Source organism: Ictidomys tridecemlineatus, chromosome 9 (genome assembly GCF_052094955.1).
Source record: "Ictidomys tridecemlineatus isolate mIctTri1 chromosome 9, mIctTri1.hap1, whole genome shotgun sequence".
In the NCBI taxonomy this organism is placed as follows: Eukaryota; Metazoa; Chordata; class Mammalia; order Rodentia; family Sciuridae; genus Ictidomys; species Ictidomys tridecemlineatus.
In genome coordinates this window covers 134,933,002-134,946,322 of record NC_135485.1, presented here as the reverse complement: position 1 = coordinate 134,946,322, position 13,321 = coordinate 134,933,002, and the positions used below count along the sequence as shown (strand labels likewise).

The window sequence follows — 13,321 nt, the reverse complement described above, 5'->3', positions numbered from 1 at the left end:
TGGCTAACACACCACGTCAAGTCAGTCTCTCCTACTCCCTATTTATCTGCTGTATAGAATTTTTTTACTTTTTTCTTTTTTAATGTCACCTTTGCCTTTCTCTGTATTGGGATCTAAAAGCAGAGGTTATACTCCCCATGTTCATCTTGGTCTCGCCTTCGCCCACAATGACAACAGAAGGCCGTGAATGATTAACACTGCTGCACCAATGAATAACAAGTACAAATCTGGGAAATGGTAGCAGAAATCAAACTCAGATCTTTCTGAATTCAAAGGAAATATTTAAACCACCATGATTCTTTCATTTTGCAATCTGAATATGAGGTCAGTCAAGGGGTACAAACTTCTTTCCCTTTCCCATTGATCTACATCAGTTTCACCTTTGGTAATGTTTTCTTTGAACTATAGACCATTCCCTCTTCCAATACCTTTTACCATTGGTAGGTTTTATTGTGCCATTTTCCAAAGTATGTAATTAGCCTAAGCACTCATTTTCAAATCCATAACTTCTGTTATGATTTAGATATGAGGTGGCCCCCAGAAGCTCATATGTAAGGCAATGTAAGGAAGTTTGGAGGTGATATGATAGATTATGGTAGTCTTAACCTAATCAGTGCATTAACCCCTGATAGGGACGACCTGGGTGGTAACTGTAGGCAGTAAGGTGTGACTGGAAGAGATGGGTCACTGAAGGTGTCACTTTGGGTTTTATATTTTGTCCATGGTGAGGGGAGGGGCTTTCTCTGCGTCCTGGAATGATGTCCTGAGCTACTTTCCTCTGCCATGCCCTCTGCCATGATGTCCTTCCTCACCTCTGGCCCAGAGCAGTGGAGCTGGCCATCTATGGACTGAGACCTCTGACACTGTGAGTGCCAAAATGAACTTTTCCTCCTCTAAAATTGTTTTTGTCAGGTCTTTTGGTCACAGCAGAAAAAAAAAAAATCCAGGAGAGTGTCTTTGTCTTCCTTTCTCTATCACAGTCTTCTTGTTGGTCTTGAGATAGTCTCCATTAGAACAGACAGGAGGAGTTAAAAACAAAAAACAAAACATGGTTTCACTAATGAAATATTTCCCCAAATTATCCTTTGCAATTAGAATAAATATAAAACCAAGTCTCTTCTCTGACTTCATTGTCCACCGATCTTCCCCTTTTTATTGCTTTTCAATGCACTGGCCTTCTTTAAGTCTCTTGAGTAAGACAAGCCCATCCTTTCTTGAAATCCAGATCACTGTGTGCTAGGCTACTTCTGTTATTTAAGGTTTGTCTCCAAGAGGCTTTCCTGAATTATGCATCCCTAATAGTGCACGGTCCTTCTTTCTTTTATTTGTAGCACCTTTTGTCACTTGAATTTTTGTTGTTGTTGTTGTTGTTTAATGTATACCACTCCACATGAGAGGTTTTAGTTTCTGTCTAGATCATGCTGGTATTTGCAATTCTTAGAAAAGCACCCCAACACAGAGCAGACCCTAATTTAAAAACAAAATCAAATTGAATAAATGAGTAAATAACAAATGATAGAAACTCTTCTGGACTTTCAAAAGACTTTCAGAATAATGGCTCAGCATCATGTTCCTGTTTTCTTCTAATCCAAGTATGTTTCTAAGAAAAACTCAAACTAAATCTATTATGCTTGAAATCATCAGGGGTTTTCAACTCCAAAGGACATAAACTCAACTCAAACTACCTTAGACTAACATGTCATCTGTTAGCTCTCACATCTCACAAAGCCAGGAGGTAATATAATGCTCAGTCTGTCAACTAAGTACCACTTCCTCCTGGTCTTTTCTATCTGTCTGTCTCTGTGTCTCTCTGTTTCTCTCTCATTAACTTCATTTCCAGACAGAGTCTCATAATTGGAACTTAGCCACTTGCTGCTCCAGACTTGTAGCTAGTGATTTCAGGGTAAAGAGAGCAGTCCTGACTCAGACAGGTGTATTCGAATTCTTGCACATAGTCTCTGACATTTACATAGATTAAACTGTCTGTGTTTTCTTTTCATTTTAAATATATCAATCCCTATATATTTTGGATTGAATAAAGCATCAAACCTTAGCTTGCCAAGATTGGCTAGAATAAGTTTTAAAGAATGTTAAGAGTTTAGGGGCAAATATAGCTGAAATGATCATGATCTGAACATCAGAAATCCCACATAAACCAAAGAATTCTAGTAAAAGTAAACAATATTTTTGAAAAATGCATTGTTAAAAGATCTGTTTTTTAAAACTGCTTGTCTGAATTATTCTTTAAGCATTAGTAATACAGGAACACACACACACAAAAAAAACCCCACATAATTAAAAAAAAAAAAAAACAAACCCTAAAAGAAAGCCTGTGTTGTGGAGTCTTGGAAGGTTGAATAACCTAACATGAATTTCTTGGGAAGAAAAATTTTGCTAAGGTACTGAAGCAAAATGGTAGAATGAGATAATTTTTATAACTGACCAATTTTATATAAAGTTCAGTTCTATAAGAACAAAGACAACTGGGGGGGGCTTATATTGGCAACTATATTTAATTAGGAGACATGATAAAAATACAAGCAGATATTGTTTTAATGATGATTAACATTGTAATTTTAACGAGAAGAGTTTCTCCTGACTGAGCTATTTTGTTACTTTTTATTCTATTATATCTGAAGTTATTGGGTTGACAAAAATACTAGTAAAATAATACTTTAGTCATGATATATTAATATATAAATCTCAGTGGAATTACATTACGCCCCCCCCAATAAAAACCTGACCTATTCTACACACATGATACATGTTATATCCGAAGTTACCAAAAATTAAATAAATAAAAGTAAGTCAGGGCGTTATTCAAGTCTTTGCTGCTGTGACCAAAATACCCAATGAGAACAATTAAATGGAGAAAAGGTTTATTTTGGCTCACAGTTTCAGAGGATCAGCCCATTGTCGGCCAACTCCATTGCTCTGGACCCAAGTGAGGCAGCACATCATGGCAAAGGGAGTGACAGAGGACAGCTACTCAGCTCATGGTAACCAGGGCGCAGGGAGAGGGAGCACAAGACACCAGGGACAAGATATAAACCTGGAAGTCATGCCCCCGGGACCTACCTGCTCCAGTCACACTCCACCTGCCTACAGATACCCGTCAGTCCTTTCAAAATTTTCAATCCATCAATTGGATTAATCCATTGATTAGGTCACAGCTCTCATAATCTAATCATCTCAACTTTTGAACATTCCTGCAATGTCTCATACATGAGTTTTTAGGGCATATCTCAAGACTAAACCATAAAATACGGTTTGTTCTAATGATCTTTCCCTAAATTAGGAACTATGAAAAAAATATTATTTACTCTTTGCTATTGGCAAATATATATGAATCTCTCTTATATTGCTACTTTTAGTAATTTAATAATAAATAAGAAGTCAGCAGTAAAAACTGAGTACTGTCTAATGAACTAAAGTATATTTGCCGAATCAAATAGCCTCGTTTTAGTTTTCATCTTTTTAGGTTATCTGCATTTTTTAATTAACTCTCAGAACAATTCTTTCTTTAGATCATCCTTTTTCTTTTTTTTCTTTCTTTTTCACATTTTTTTAAAAATTGTTCTTTATCGTTTTCCTTGGCTGGCTTCTCTATAGGCCTGTCCCTCCAACCCTGCAAGTAAAAATATGCCTTTAGTTCAGGTTCCATTGTGGACTTTTAGAATTTATGTCTGTAGATACCTACCATTGTTTATCTTTTCTCACACAAAGCCCATTTAATGGTCACTTCAACATTTGTCAAATGGCATTGAAATTCTCCCTTATGTATCAAACTCCAAGTGTCCTTTAGTACAACTCAGTTTACCCATCTCATGTCCAACAAGAGCAGATCTGAGCTCAGTGTTCTCAAAACCTTCCTTCTGCTCAGTTCCCCTCTCCATTAATGACTTCACCATTCCCATTAGAAAGTATACAGCCTTAGTCATATCTCAGTTTTTACCTTCTTGAGCTAGCAACCATAAATCACTATTTAAATCATGTGATTCTATGTTCCAAAACACCTTTCCCATTGTCCTCTTACCATTTCTTGCCAATCCTACTCTAGTTGTTTCACATCCTATATAGACCAGTAGTAGCACATCTTATAGGTCTTGTGGCATCTTATACAGTCCCTTGTACCAACTAGGTATCCATGCATATAGATATAGAAAAATGGTAAACAAAAGTCCACACAGTTCATAATTGCAGTTTTTTTTTTCTTTAGACAAGTAAACTATGATTTGAAGATTTCATTCAAATAAATCACATGACTAGAAATTAGTTATATTAACTTTTATCATGTTAAATATTATAATAAAAGTTATATTCAATACTAAAGTTAGAGTTTAGGTACTGCAAGATACAGGTCTACAAAATGTATTTTCTACCTCCAAAAAATTAAACCTTAGAATAATTATTGTAAAGCTTGGGAAAAGCTGATTTGTAGGGTTTTTATATATAGTATAACAAAATACTAGCAACTCATGAAAAACAATAAATTCAACTCAAAAATTGGGCAAGAAAAAGGATACCAAAATCTTTTGAGTGCCTGGTACTGGCCGGTACTATAAAAGAGAACAAACATAGGCAGCACAGTTTAAACCTTGCAATAAGCGGGTGGACAGATATCATTTTATGACATTTCACACATGGGAAAACTTTCATATTTTTATTTCTCCATGATTACACATCTAGCAAATGGCTCCCTTGAAACTGAAATCTAACTTTTTACTTCCTAAACCACAGTTTCAGGGAGACATCTAATAATAGGTAACAGGCTTCTATCATCCTATACAATGTCGATAAAATTTAAAAGGAAAAAGTGTGTTATGCTACATTTGGGAATTTTAAAATAAGAAATAAAAGTTTAAGTTAAGCTGAAGCACTTTCAAATCTCTAAAAGCATCAATCATGCATAACCTAGCATTCAAGCATTTATATAAATGTTTTTTTTCTGCTCAGTAAAATAAAGGTATAATATAACAATAAGTGAATGGCATTGAAATCATTCATTAACTTAACGGTCAAAAATATAGTGCATCCCATGTGCAATGGCCCCGTTGTTCACTGAGGTTACAATCATTCCTAGAGAAAGATGTTCACCAGTTCGATATTCTATTTATTGATTGTATGGTCATAGATAATCCATTTACTTCTCTGAACTTTAATTTCCTTGCTGGTAAGCAGGATTTAAGAGTTTAAACTATATTCAACTGTTGTAACGAATATATATAGGAGCACTATAATTTGCTTAGTAAAATTACAAGAACAGCCACATTAGACTGGTTTCAACCACAATTGTGGTTCTCTTTTGTGTTCTTGCTTCATTTTCCTAATTCTTCTTTAGGATTTAACAATCTGATTATATACATTGTTCTTCTCAGGGAATTTTTCAGGAACCCCAGTACAAAATGGGGCATCATTTTCACATATACTTCACATAGTCATCCATAGCCATCTGTGTATATCATTATCATGTTATAAGTCACATTATTTTGTAATAACCTACAGATATTTTACATCCCAAGTAAGATTATAAGGTTCCTAATGGTGAGGTAAGATCTGTATGTCTCAACAGTGAGTGGACTGTCTGCCACGTTCCTAGACCTCAATGGATTTCTATCGAGTGTTTGTGCTTGGAGTACAGAGAAGTAATGGTAAACTTTGAGGCAGTTGTTTTATTACTCTAAGAGAAATTGGGTCTACAATGAATGGAAGGTCATTACCAACTCAACAGTCTGCTCATAGAGCTCCAGGGGAGAGTGGCAAACAGGCTGTATGCCCAGTCTATCTGGAATACTGTTGAAAACATTCATATATTACAAGGATACTGGGTTCAAGAACATTCGCAGACACCAAATAGAAACTTATTATCTAGTTTAATCTTGCTTAGGAAAATGTAATACCTGGTAAGTGACATCTGAAAACATAACATTTATTCTCTCTTTTGTATAAGGATTGAACAACCTTGATATTTAGGCAGAACTTGTGGAATCAGGTAAATATCAGTTACAACAAATCATCGATCAAATGCTCATTATTCCATTATGGTGGCTATGAAGATTGCAAACTTAGGATACAGGTAGGCCCTGTCCAACTTTTTATTTCCTCCAAGTGAGTGAATAAGTTCACTTTTGAAATGATCTTCAAAGTAATTTTATTCCAGCAACAGCTCTTTATGATAAACCGGGAGAACTTCATCCTGTATTGATGGATGTGGCCTGCTCTGCTGACATGACAGATTCACTTTTTTGAAAGCTTTTCCTTCAAGAAATACAGTTGCTGATCCTCTCTTTAGCAATTAGGCTTAGAATGCAAGAGTGGGAGCTATCATTTATAACCCTCTTCCTAACAGCAATCCAGAAAGGGTCTTCCTAATTTCGAGGAAACACAAACAAAGACAACAAGGGGAAGTGAAAAGAACAACAGCAAACAGACCACAAAAGGAGGAGGTCGGGGAAGCTTTCAGAACTCGTAAAGCTTTAAGGCACTGTTTTTGACATATCTTGGTGGAGTGTGCATTAGAGGGGAAAAAAAGCATGTCATTGCTCTGAAACTGTCTTTTCTAATTCAGTGCATCCATGTATTGTTATAAATCTGTTTCCCAATCTTGCTTCCTCACTGAAAGATGCAGACACAAGGGAACAAGCTTCACTGCTATCTATCAGCTCAGATAAGGAGATGTTTCCTCCTGCAGGACACTGACAGCTTAATGAAACCGAGGCCAAGAGGCATGCAAATGAGAAAGAGACTGGGAAGACAATGACCATACAAGGTGTTTGACACCGGCCAGGGGGAGGGTGACTTGGACCTGTGTTTATTCCCTTAGGCAAGGTCAGTGAGACCTCCGTATTGAGACTGCTTTCTCAGAATGGTTTATGGAAACTACTTTCACAATTTTATAGACACCACTTACTTACTTACGGCCTGGTGAAGTAATTGAAGCTATCACACTTTCTAAAAGGAAAAGGCTGTAGTACTTTGCCCCATTTTGATAGATGAGGAAGATGAAGGGAATCTCAGACCTTCTCGGATAAACTTGTATCTCTGGTGCCTTGTGGTTCACTACCATTTTCATAGACCTTGTAGTAGGTGCTTTTAAAAATCTAAGGATGGGGTCTACATGGAATAAACTGAAAAACGGACCCAGTCCTTTACTAAAGACACTGCAGATATTTATTATCATCCATTTCCCTACTTCTTTTTGTTTCACATGCCTACACCCTTCCTTAACTTCTGTTGCAGAAGGAACACAGGGGAAAATTGGGAAGCACTTCCTGTCACACTGTCCAGATTACTAACGGGAACAGGAAGTACTCAATCTGATGAGAAAATCAGAATTGTGCAAGAATTACTGCCTTAACTTTGGTGAAAGAGGGGATGGTGGTGGAGACCTGTTTTGAATAAGAAAATAAAACGTAGTCTCCACCCAGATTGAAACTAATCACTGCTTCTGAAAAGGATCTCCCATCAGTGACTTCATTCCTGATTTGAACACATTCACACTGAATATTCATGTCTCAATATTTGTTACCAGGGTCCTCCAAAACACACATGTCTCTTTGTGAAACTTTCTTAAATGAACTTTTACATAAGATATTGTTGCTTCTGAGATTTCCTCCTTTACCTGAATGTCTGCAATACCTTTAGGATTACTAGGGGAAAAGCAACTTGATTCTTACCAATTTCTAGCTAGATTTGTATTCAATGTCACTCTATGTCCTCAGGACATTTTAGAGCTTACCTGAAGGATAGGGTTGGAATCAGAATTAGCAGAAAGATTAATGCTGCAGCTTTAAAGAATAGGGACACCATTCCTGGAAATCTGTTCTTAAATAGGTTTAAATCTAGTGTTTCTTCTTCATATGCAGAAGATTTTGACCTCTGTTCTATTTTCCATCTACTGTGTTTTCTGCTCTCACACCTGTAGATATAGAAAGAAGTTAAGATATATTAAGTGGGTTCACTCTTTCACCCGAATGTAAAGTGCCCTGTTTCACATGCAAGTAAAATTCATCAAATGCCAAAATGAGAAACATAACACTGAGAGATGACTTTAAAAATACATTGTGGGGCTGGGGTTGCGGCTCAGTGGTAGAGCATTTGCCTAGTATGTGTGAGGCACGAGGTTCTATCCTCAGCACATAAAAATAAATAAATAAAACAAAGGTATTGTATCCAACTACAACTAAAAAAAAAATAAAAAATTTAAAACATTGTTATTTAATCAACTCTTCACAAATTGAGAATATACTCTAAGATTGGTTAGATCACCAGATAGTTCTCTATCCAGTACTTTCATTGAAACTTCAGAAAAAAAGGATTTATTTCATTTTGCTACTATGTCAAAAGTTATCATAAAAACAAAAGCATTTAAGCACTCATTGAGGAATCTACTATAACAATGTTTTTTTATTAGCTAGAATAGGCTGATTTCTGTATACTTTAAAACAAAAGTCTTAGTAACTTAACAGAATAAAAGTTTTCTCATTACTTTGTGCCTAGTTGGTCAAGGTTCTCTTAGGTGATTGAAAAACTCAGGGTAAGTATATGTAGTGGCTTTTCCATCTTAAGGGTCTGAGTTCTCTCTAGTTCCTTTGCATCTGGATCAGAGAAAAGAAACGGAGCTAGCCTGAGAGATCTCATGGAAGTTATTTTAGGGGTGTGCCAAGATTGGATGAACATTATTTATCCCATATTGCACTGGACAGAGAAATGGCTTCACTTGATTGCTCTGCAATATACAGTTGCTGGATTCTACAGAAATAGCATATAGGTTTAGCAGAATGTCATTGTGAAAAGTGGTTTCTGTTGTTGTTTTGTTTTGTTTTAATTTACGTATTCTTGAGCTAAGGAGAATTCTCTCCGAATAGTTTGATAGGATTGATTTTCTTGTGGACATTTTGAAAAAGACAAATCTCACATGTCTTAATACAGAAATGTAAATCTTTAGGGTAAGCATCAAAATTTTGGATTGAATATAGATTACATTTAAGAAAGTGGTTTCATTTTCTTTTTATCAAATTTTATATAGATGTTATATGTATCATGTATTTAGTTATATAAACTAGTGTTATTATAATAAATATACAAACAAAAATAAATATACAAGTAAATGCATACACAACTATATAGGTAAGTAGACTGATTTCTGACAAATGAGTTAGTCCTTATTGTGAACAATAAAATATAATAGGTAGTGAAGATTCAAAGATAAGACTTAATTTTCTTCAACAAAAGTACAATTTATGGAAAAGTGATAAGTATATTATAGAACTGAACACAGATACTTTAGATTGATAAGAAAGATAGAATATAAATACACAAAGAGCATTAAATGCACGTAAGGATAGAAAACATAGAAATTTATGGTCAATGGAAACTTCTTGGAGAAGAGGAATCTTTCAAAATTAATCAAATAATGGTAGAAATATTCTAGGTTGCTGAAGAGTCACAAAGGTCATGAAACATGACAGAATGTTCTATTTGGGAAACTTCAATAGAAATTCTGTATGCTATAACAAGATGTTTAAGGAGAGCAATGGCCAGGTAAAAATGGGCCTTACATTTAATGCAAAGTAAATGACAAATGAAAATCCAACTTGTAAAGCCATGTTGCATAATAGTTGCCTAAAGATCCTGTTTCCATAAATATGGCTTTAGTATATTCATTTTAAACAGAAGATGATGTGATTTTATTTATCTATCTATCTATTTATTTATTTATTTGGTTGTAGATGGAAACAATACCTTTATTTTGTTTATTTTTATGTGATGATGAGGATTGAATCCAGTGTCTCATATGTGCTAGGCAAGCATTCTACCACTGAGCAACATAATGCAAATAAATTAGATCCTTTTTTTTTTTTTTTTTTGGTGTTGATGATTTAACCCAGAACCTCACACATGCTAAACCTTAGATCTACCAGTGAGGTACACCCTTAGATTTAGATGAAACTTTTAAATCTCTGTTTGATAATGGAAGTCTTATTAAAAAATAAATTAAAACAAATAGGTAGTGGAAAATATTACAAATTGGAAGTTGTTTAATATTCCAGGTAAGAAATAAAAAAATATAACCAATGGCACTGCTGGGAGTGGACAAAGATGTGGAAAGAATTGCTAAAAAAGACTCATTTTGTCAGTATAAAAGCAGTTACTTTTACATGCTAAATTCCTTGCAGAGTCCTTGCAATTTAGTCATCACATGTTCATATAAAGCATATACTTTCTACTTTCATAAATATAGAAAGTTCAAAGGTGGTTTACATAACTTGCCTTATGAAAGCAAGCAACTTGTTGAACAGGATTCCAGCTTCCACTGACTTCCAGATCCATTTGTTCACATCATGGTGGACTGCCTCTTTTATGGAACAGAGAATATGGTCTCCACTTTGAGAAGTTTGCCTGAGAAGGGAAGGAAATAGGCCTAGAATAAGAAGGTGATGTATAGTGTAAGGAGATATTCCTTTGGGCATGATTGTAATTTTTAAAGAAGGAATAGGTTTGCTCAATTGCTGGGCAATATATTGGCAGTGATGTGCACAAGGAAAATGGGGAAATTTTAATAGCAGAATCATGCAGAAGCAGAGAGTTGGGATCCAAAACCTAACTAGAAGATTGGGCTGTGAAGATGGATACACCATTCTCTTGGCCAGAAGAATTATGTATAAGGATGAGGGTAGAGGAGCAAAACATTGAAATTTATGGAAGGAGCAGAATCGTGGGGAACGAAGCCAAACTTCCTTATGACTTTTACTCTCTGTGGCTGTGGTGATTTGTATATGAGTCCCCCAAAAACTCCTATAGTAACAAATTCAGAAGGTGAAATGATTAGCTTAGTGAGTTAATTTATGTGATAGGTTAATAATCTGAAAGGACTAAGTAGGGAGGTGGAGCATGCCTTTGGGAATTATGCATTGACCCCTGGCTTCTCCTTCTCACTCTCTTTTCTTCCTGGATGTCTTGAGTACAGCAGTGCTTCTCTGCCACACCCTTCTGCCATGAATTGCTACCTCAGTTTTGGCAAAGCAGTGGTCAGCCCACTGTACAGGGAACCTCTCAAACTATGAGCCAAAAAGAACTTTTGTTTTCTAACTTGTTCTTGTCAGTTCTTTCAGTGACAGTGACAAAAAGCTGACTAACATGGAAATTGATACTGAGAAGTGGAGTCATTGTTGTGACTAACCTGACCTTGGGGTTCAGAAGCCTTTAGAACTGCTCTGTAGGAGGAGTCTGGAAAAGTTGGATATGAGACACAAGGCTCAAGAAGACTTAGAACACTGTAAGAAGAACTTAATTGGTGATTCTGGTAGGAGTTCAAAAGACCAGAATGCTGTTAAGAATGTGGACACTAGAGACTGTGCTCACAAGGTTTCAGAGAGCAATGGGAACTCTGTTGGGAATTGGACCAGAGGCCACCTGTGCTACATTATGGGAAAGAACTTGTCTGCATTTTTGTCCATGTCCTGAGATTTTTTATGAGGCTGAATTTAAAGGTGATGGACTAATTAATATGACAGAGGAAATGTCAAGGCAGCACTGCATTCAGGCTGTGGCATTAATATTACTGGCAGTCTTTAGCTAGCTGTACTGTAAGAATCAAGAGCAAGAAGCAGAGAAAAAAGGATTTTTAAAACTTGCAGTTTGTTCAGAAAAGTGTGTGCAAAATTGGGTCTAGGAAGATGTGGTTATTGAAGAGATTACAGTCACTAAAGAGATCGTTTGTACAGAGTCAACAGGAACGATGCCTTAAGGACAGCTCAGGAATCAGCAAGACCATACCCAAGATCCAAGGATTTAGAAATGAAAACTACTTTAAAAGAAAATGAAGGCACCCTTCTTATACAGGAGTACCCAGGAAGTTGTGTACCGAGGACTTATGCCACCTTGCTCCTAGCACTCAGACACCGCTGAAACTGCAGTCCTAAGGGTCCCAGGTACTACTTGAGCTTGCAGCTGATCTTGGCATCAACTTGGTGCTGGTTCTGCAGGAGTGCAAGGATGCTGGTGTTAGTGGGTCATGGAGGTTTTCACCAAGATTTCTAAGGAAGACCTGGGGAAATGCCAGCCAAAATATATCAGGGTTGAAACTCCTGCAGGCACCCTCTGAGAGGGAAATGCATGAAGGTGTAACGCTGAAGCCAAAACTGGAATGGAGAATCCAGAAACTAAGAAATACCAATAACATGGACTCTTCTCCTGAGCAAAGCTGCTGTCTGCAGACACACAGGCTGAGAGAGATGATGCTCTGAGCAGTGCAACCAACAAGGCAAATGGTCAGGACTGCCCAAGCCCTGCAGAGTATATATCTTGTCACCATGAGCCCCAGATGCTAGAGGTGGAACTACATAAAATGTTTGTTCAGCTGGACTTAGTCCTGTTTTGAACCTAACCCTTCTTTCTATGCCCCATTTCCTCCCTTTTGGAATGGGAATGTTTAGTCTGTGCCATTATATATTGGATGTATAAAACTTGCTTTTGATTATTATAGGGACTCACAGACAAGAGTTTTCCTTGAGTCTCAGAGAAGACTTTGGACTTGAACTTTTGGACAATGCCAAAACTTTTAAGACTGTGGGAACTCTTAGAGATTGGTTAAATGCATGTTGCACTGTGAGATGGGCATGAGGTTTTGGGAGCAAGGGTAGACTATTATGGTTGGATATGAGGTGTCCCCACAAATCTCCTGTGTCAATGCAGGAGGTGAAATGATTAGACTATGAGAACTATAACAAAATCAGTGGTTCGATTCCTTTGGTGGAATAATCATTGGAAAGGACTAACTGGGTGGAAACTGTAGGCAGGTGTGGTGTGCCTAGAGGAAGTATGTCACTAGGGGCACAACCTCAGAGGTTTTATCTCCTCTCCCTGGCTCTTCCTTCTCTCTTTCTGCTTCTTGACCACCATGAGCACAGCAGTGCTCTCTGGTCATGCCCTTAGCCCTGCTGGTCTGGGGCCCAGAGCAATGGAACATCGCAAACCGTGAGCCAAAATGAAGATTCTCCTTCCTAAGTAGTTCTTGTCAAGTATTTTGGTCACAACAATGAAAGGGTGACTATGAAATCAGCAACATAGTCATGTCTGTCCTAACAGATCACAGAATCTAACTATGTAGGAAATATTATCAATTTCATAGACAGCAGATAAAGTGGTATGCAACCTAGCAATCAAGATGTAGAGTCCTAGTGGGAAAAGAATAATTGCGTTCAATGTTACTGATTTAGAGAAAGTCTAAGATGATATGGTGGTTTTCATTGTCAGCTTGAATGGATGGAGAGGCGCCTAGAAAACTGGTAAAACACACACCTCTGGGTGTGTCTGCAAG

At 36.9% G+C, this 13,321-nt stretch overlaps 1 protein-coding gene across 5 annotated transcripts in view; it reads right to left on the bottom strand.

Moving 5' to 3' along the window:
- LOC110596967 (uncharacterized) overlaps positions 1–13,321 on the bottom strand; it is a 79,325-nt gene that overhangs the window by 21,221 nt on the left and 44,783 nt on the right. For 3 of the 5 annotated variants that reach the window (XM_078022126.1, XM_078022127.1, XM_078022130.1), the window contains exons 5-6: positions 10,273–10,401; positions 7,739–7,918 (exon numbers count right to left, since the gene is read on the bottom strand). In XM_078022126.1, coding sequence (XP_077878252.1) covers positions 7,739–7,918; positions 10,273–10,401 — 309 coding nt within the window. Of the gene's footprint in view, positions 1–930; positions 4,560–5,854; positions 6,369–7,738; positions 7,919–10,272; positions 10,402–13,321 lie in introns of those variants that run through there. The other 2 variants (XM_078022128.1, XM_078022129.1) reach the window with 2 other exon arrangements.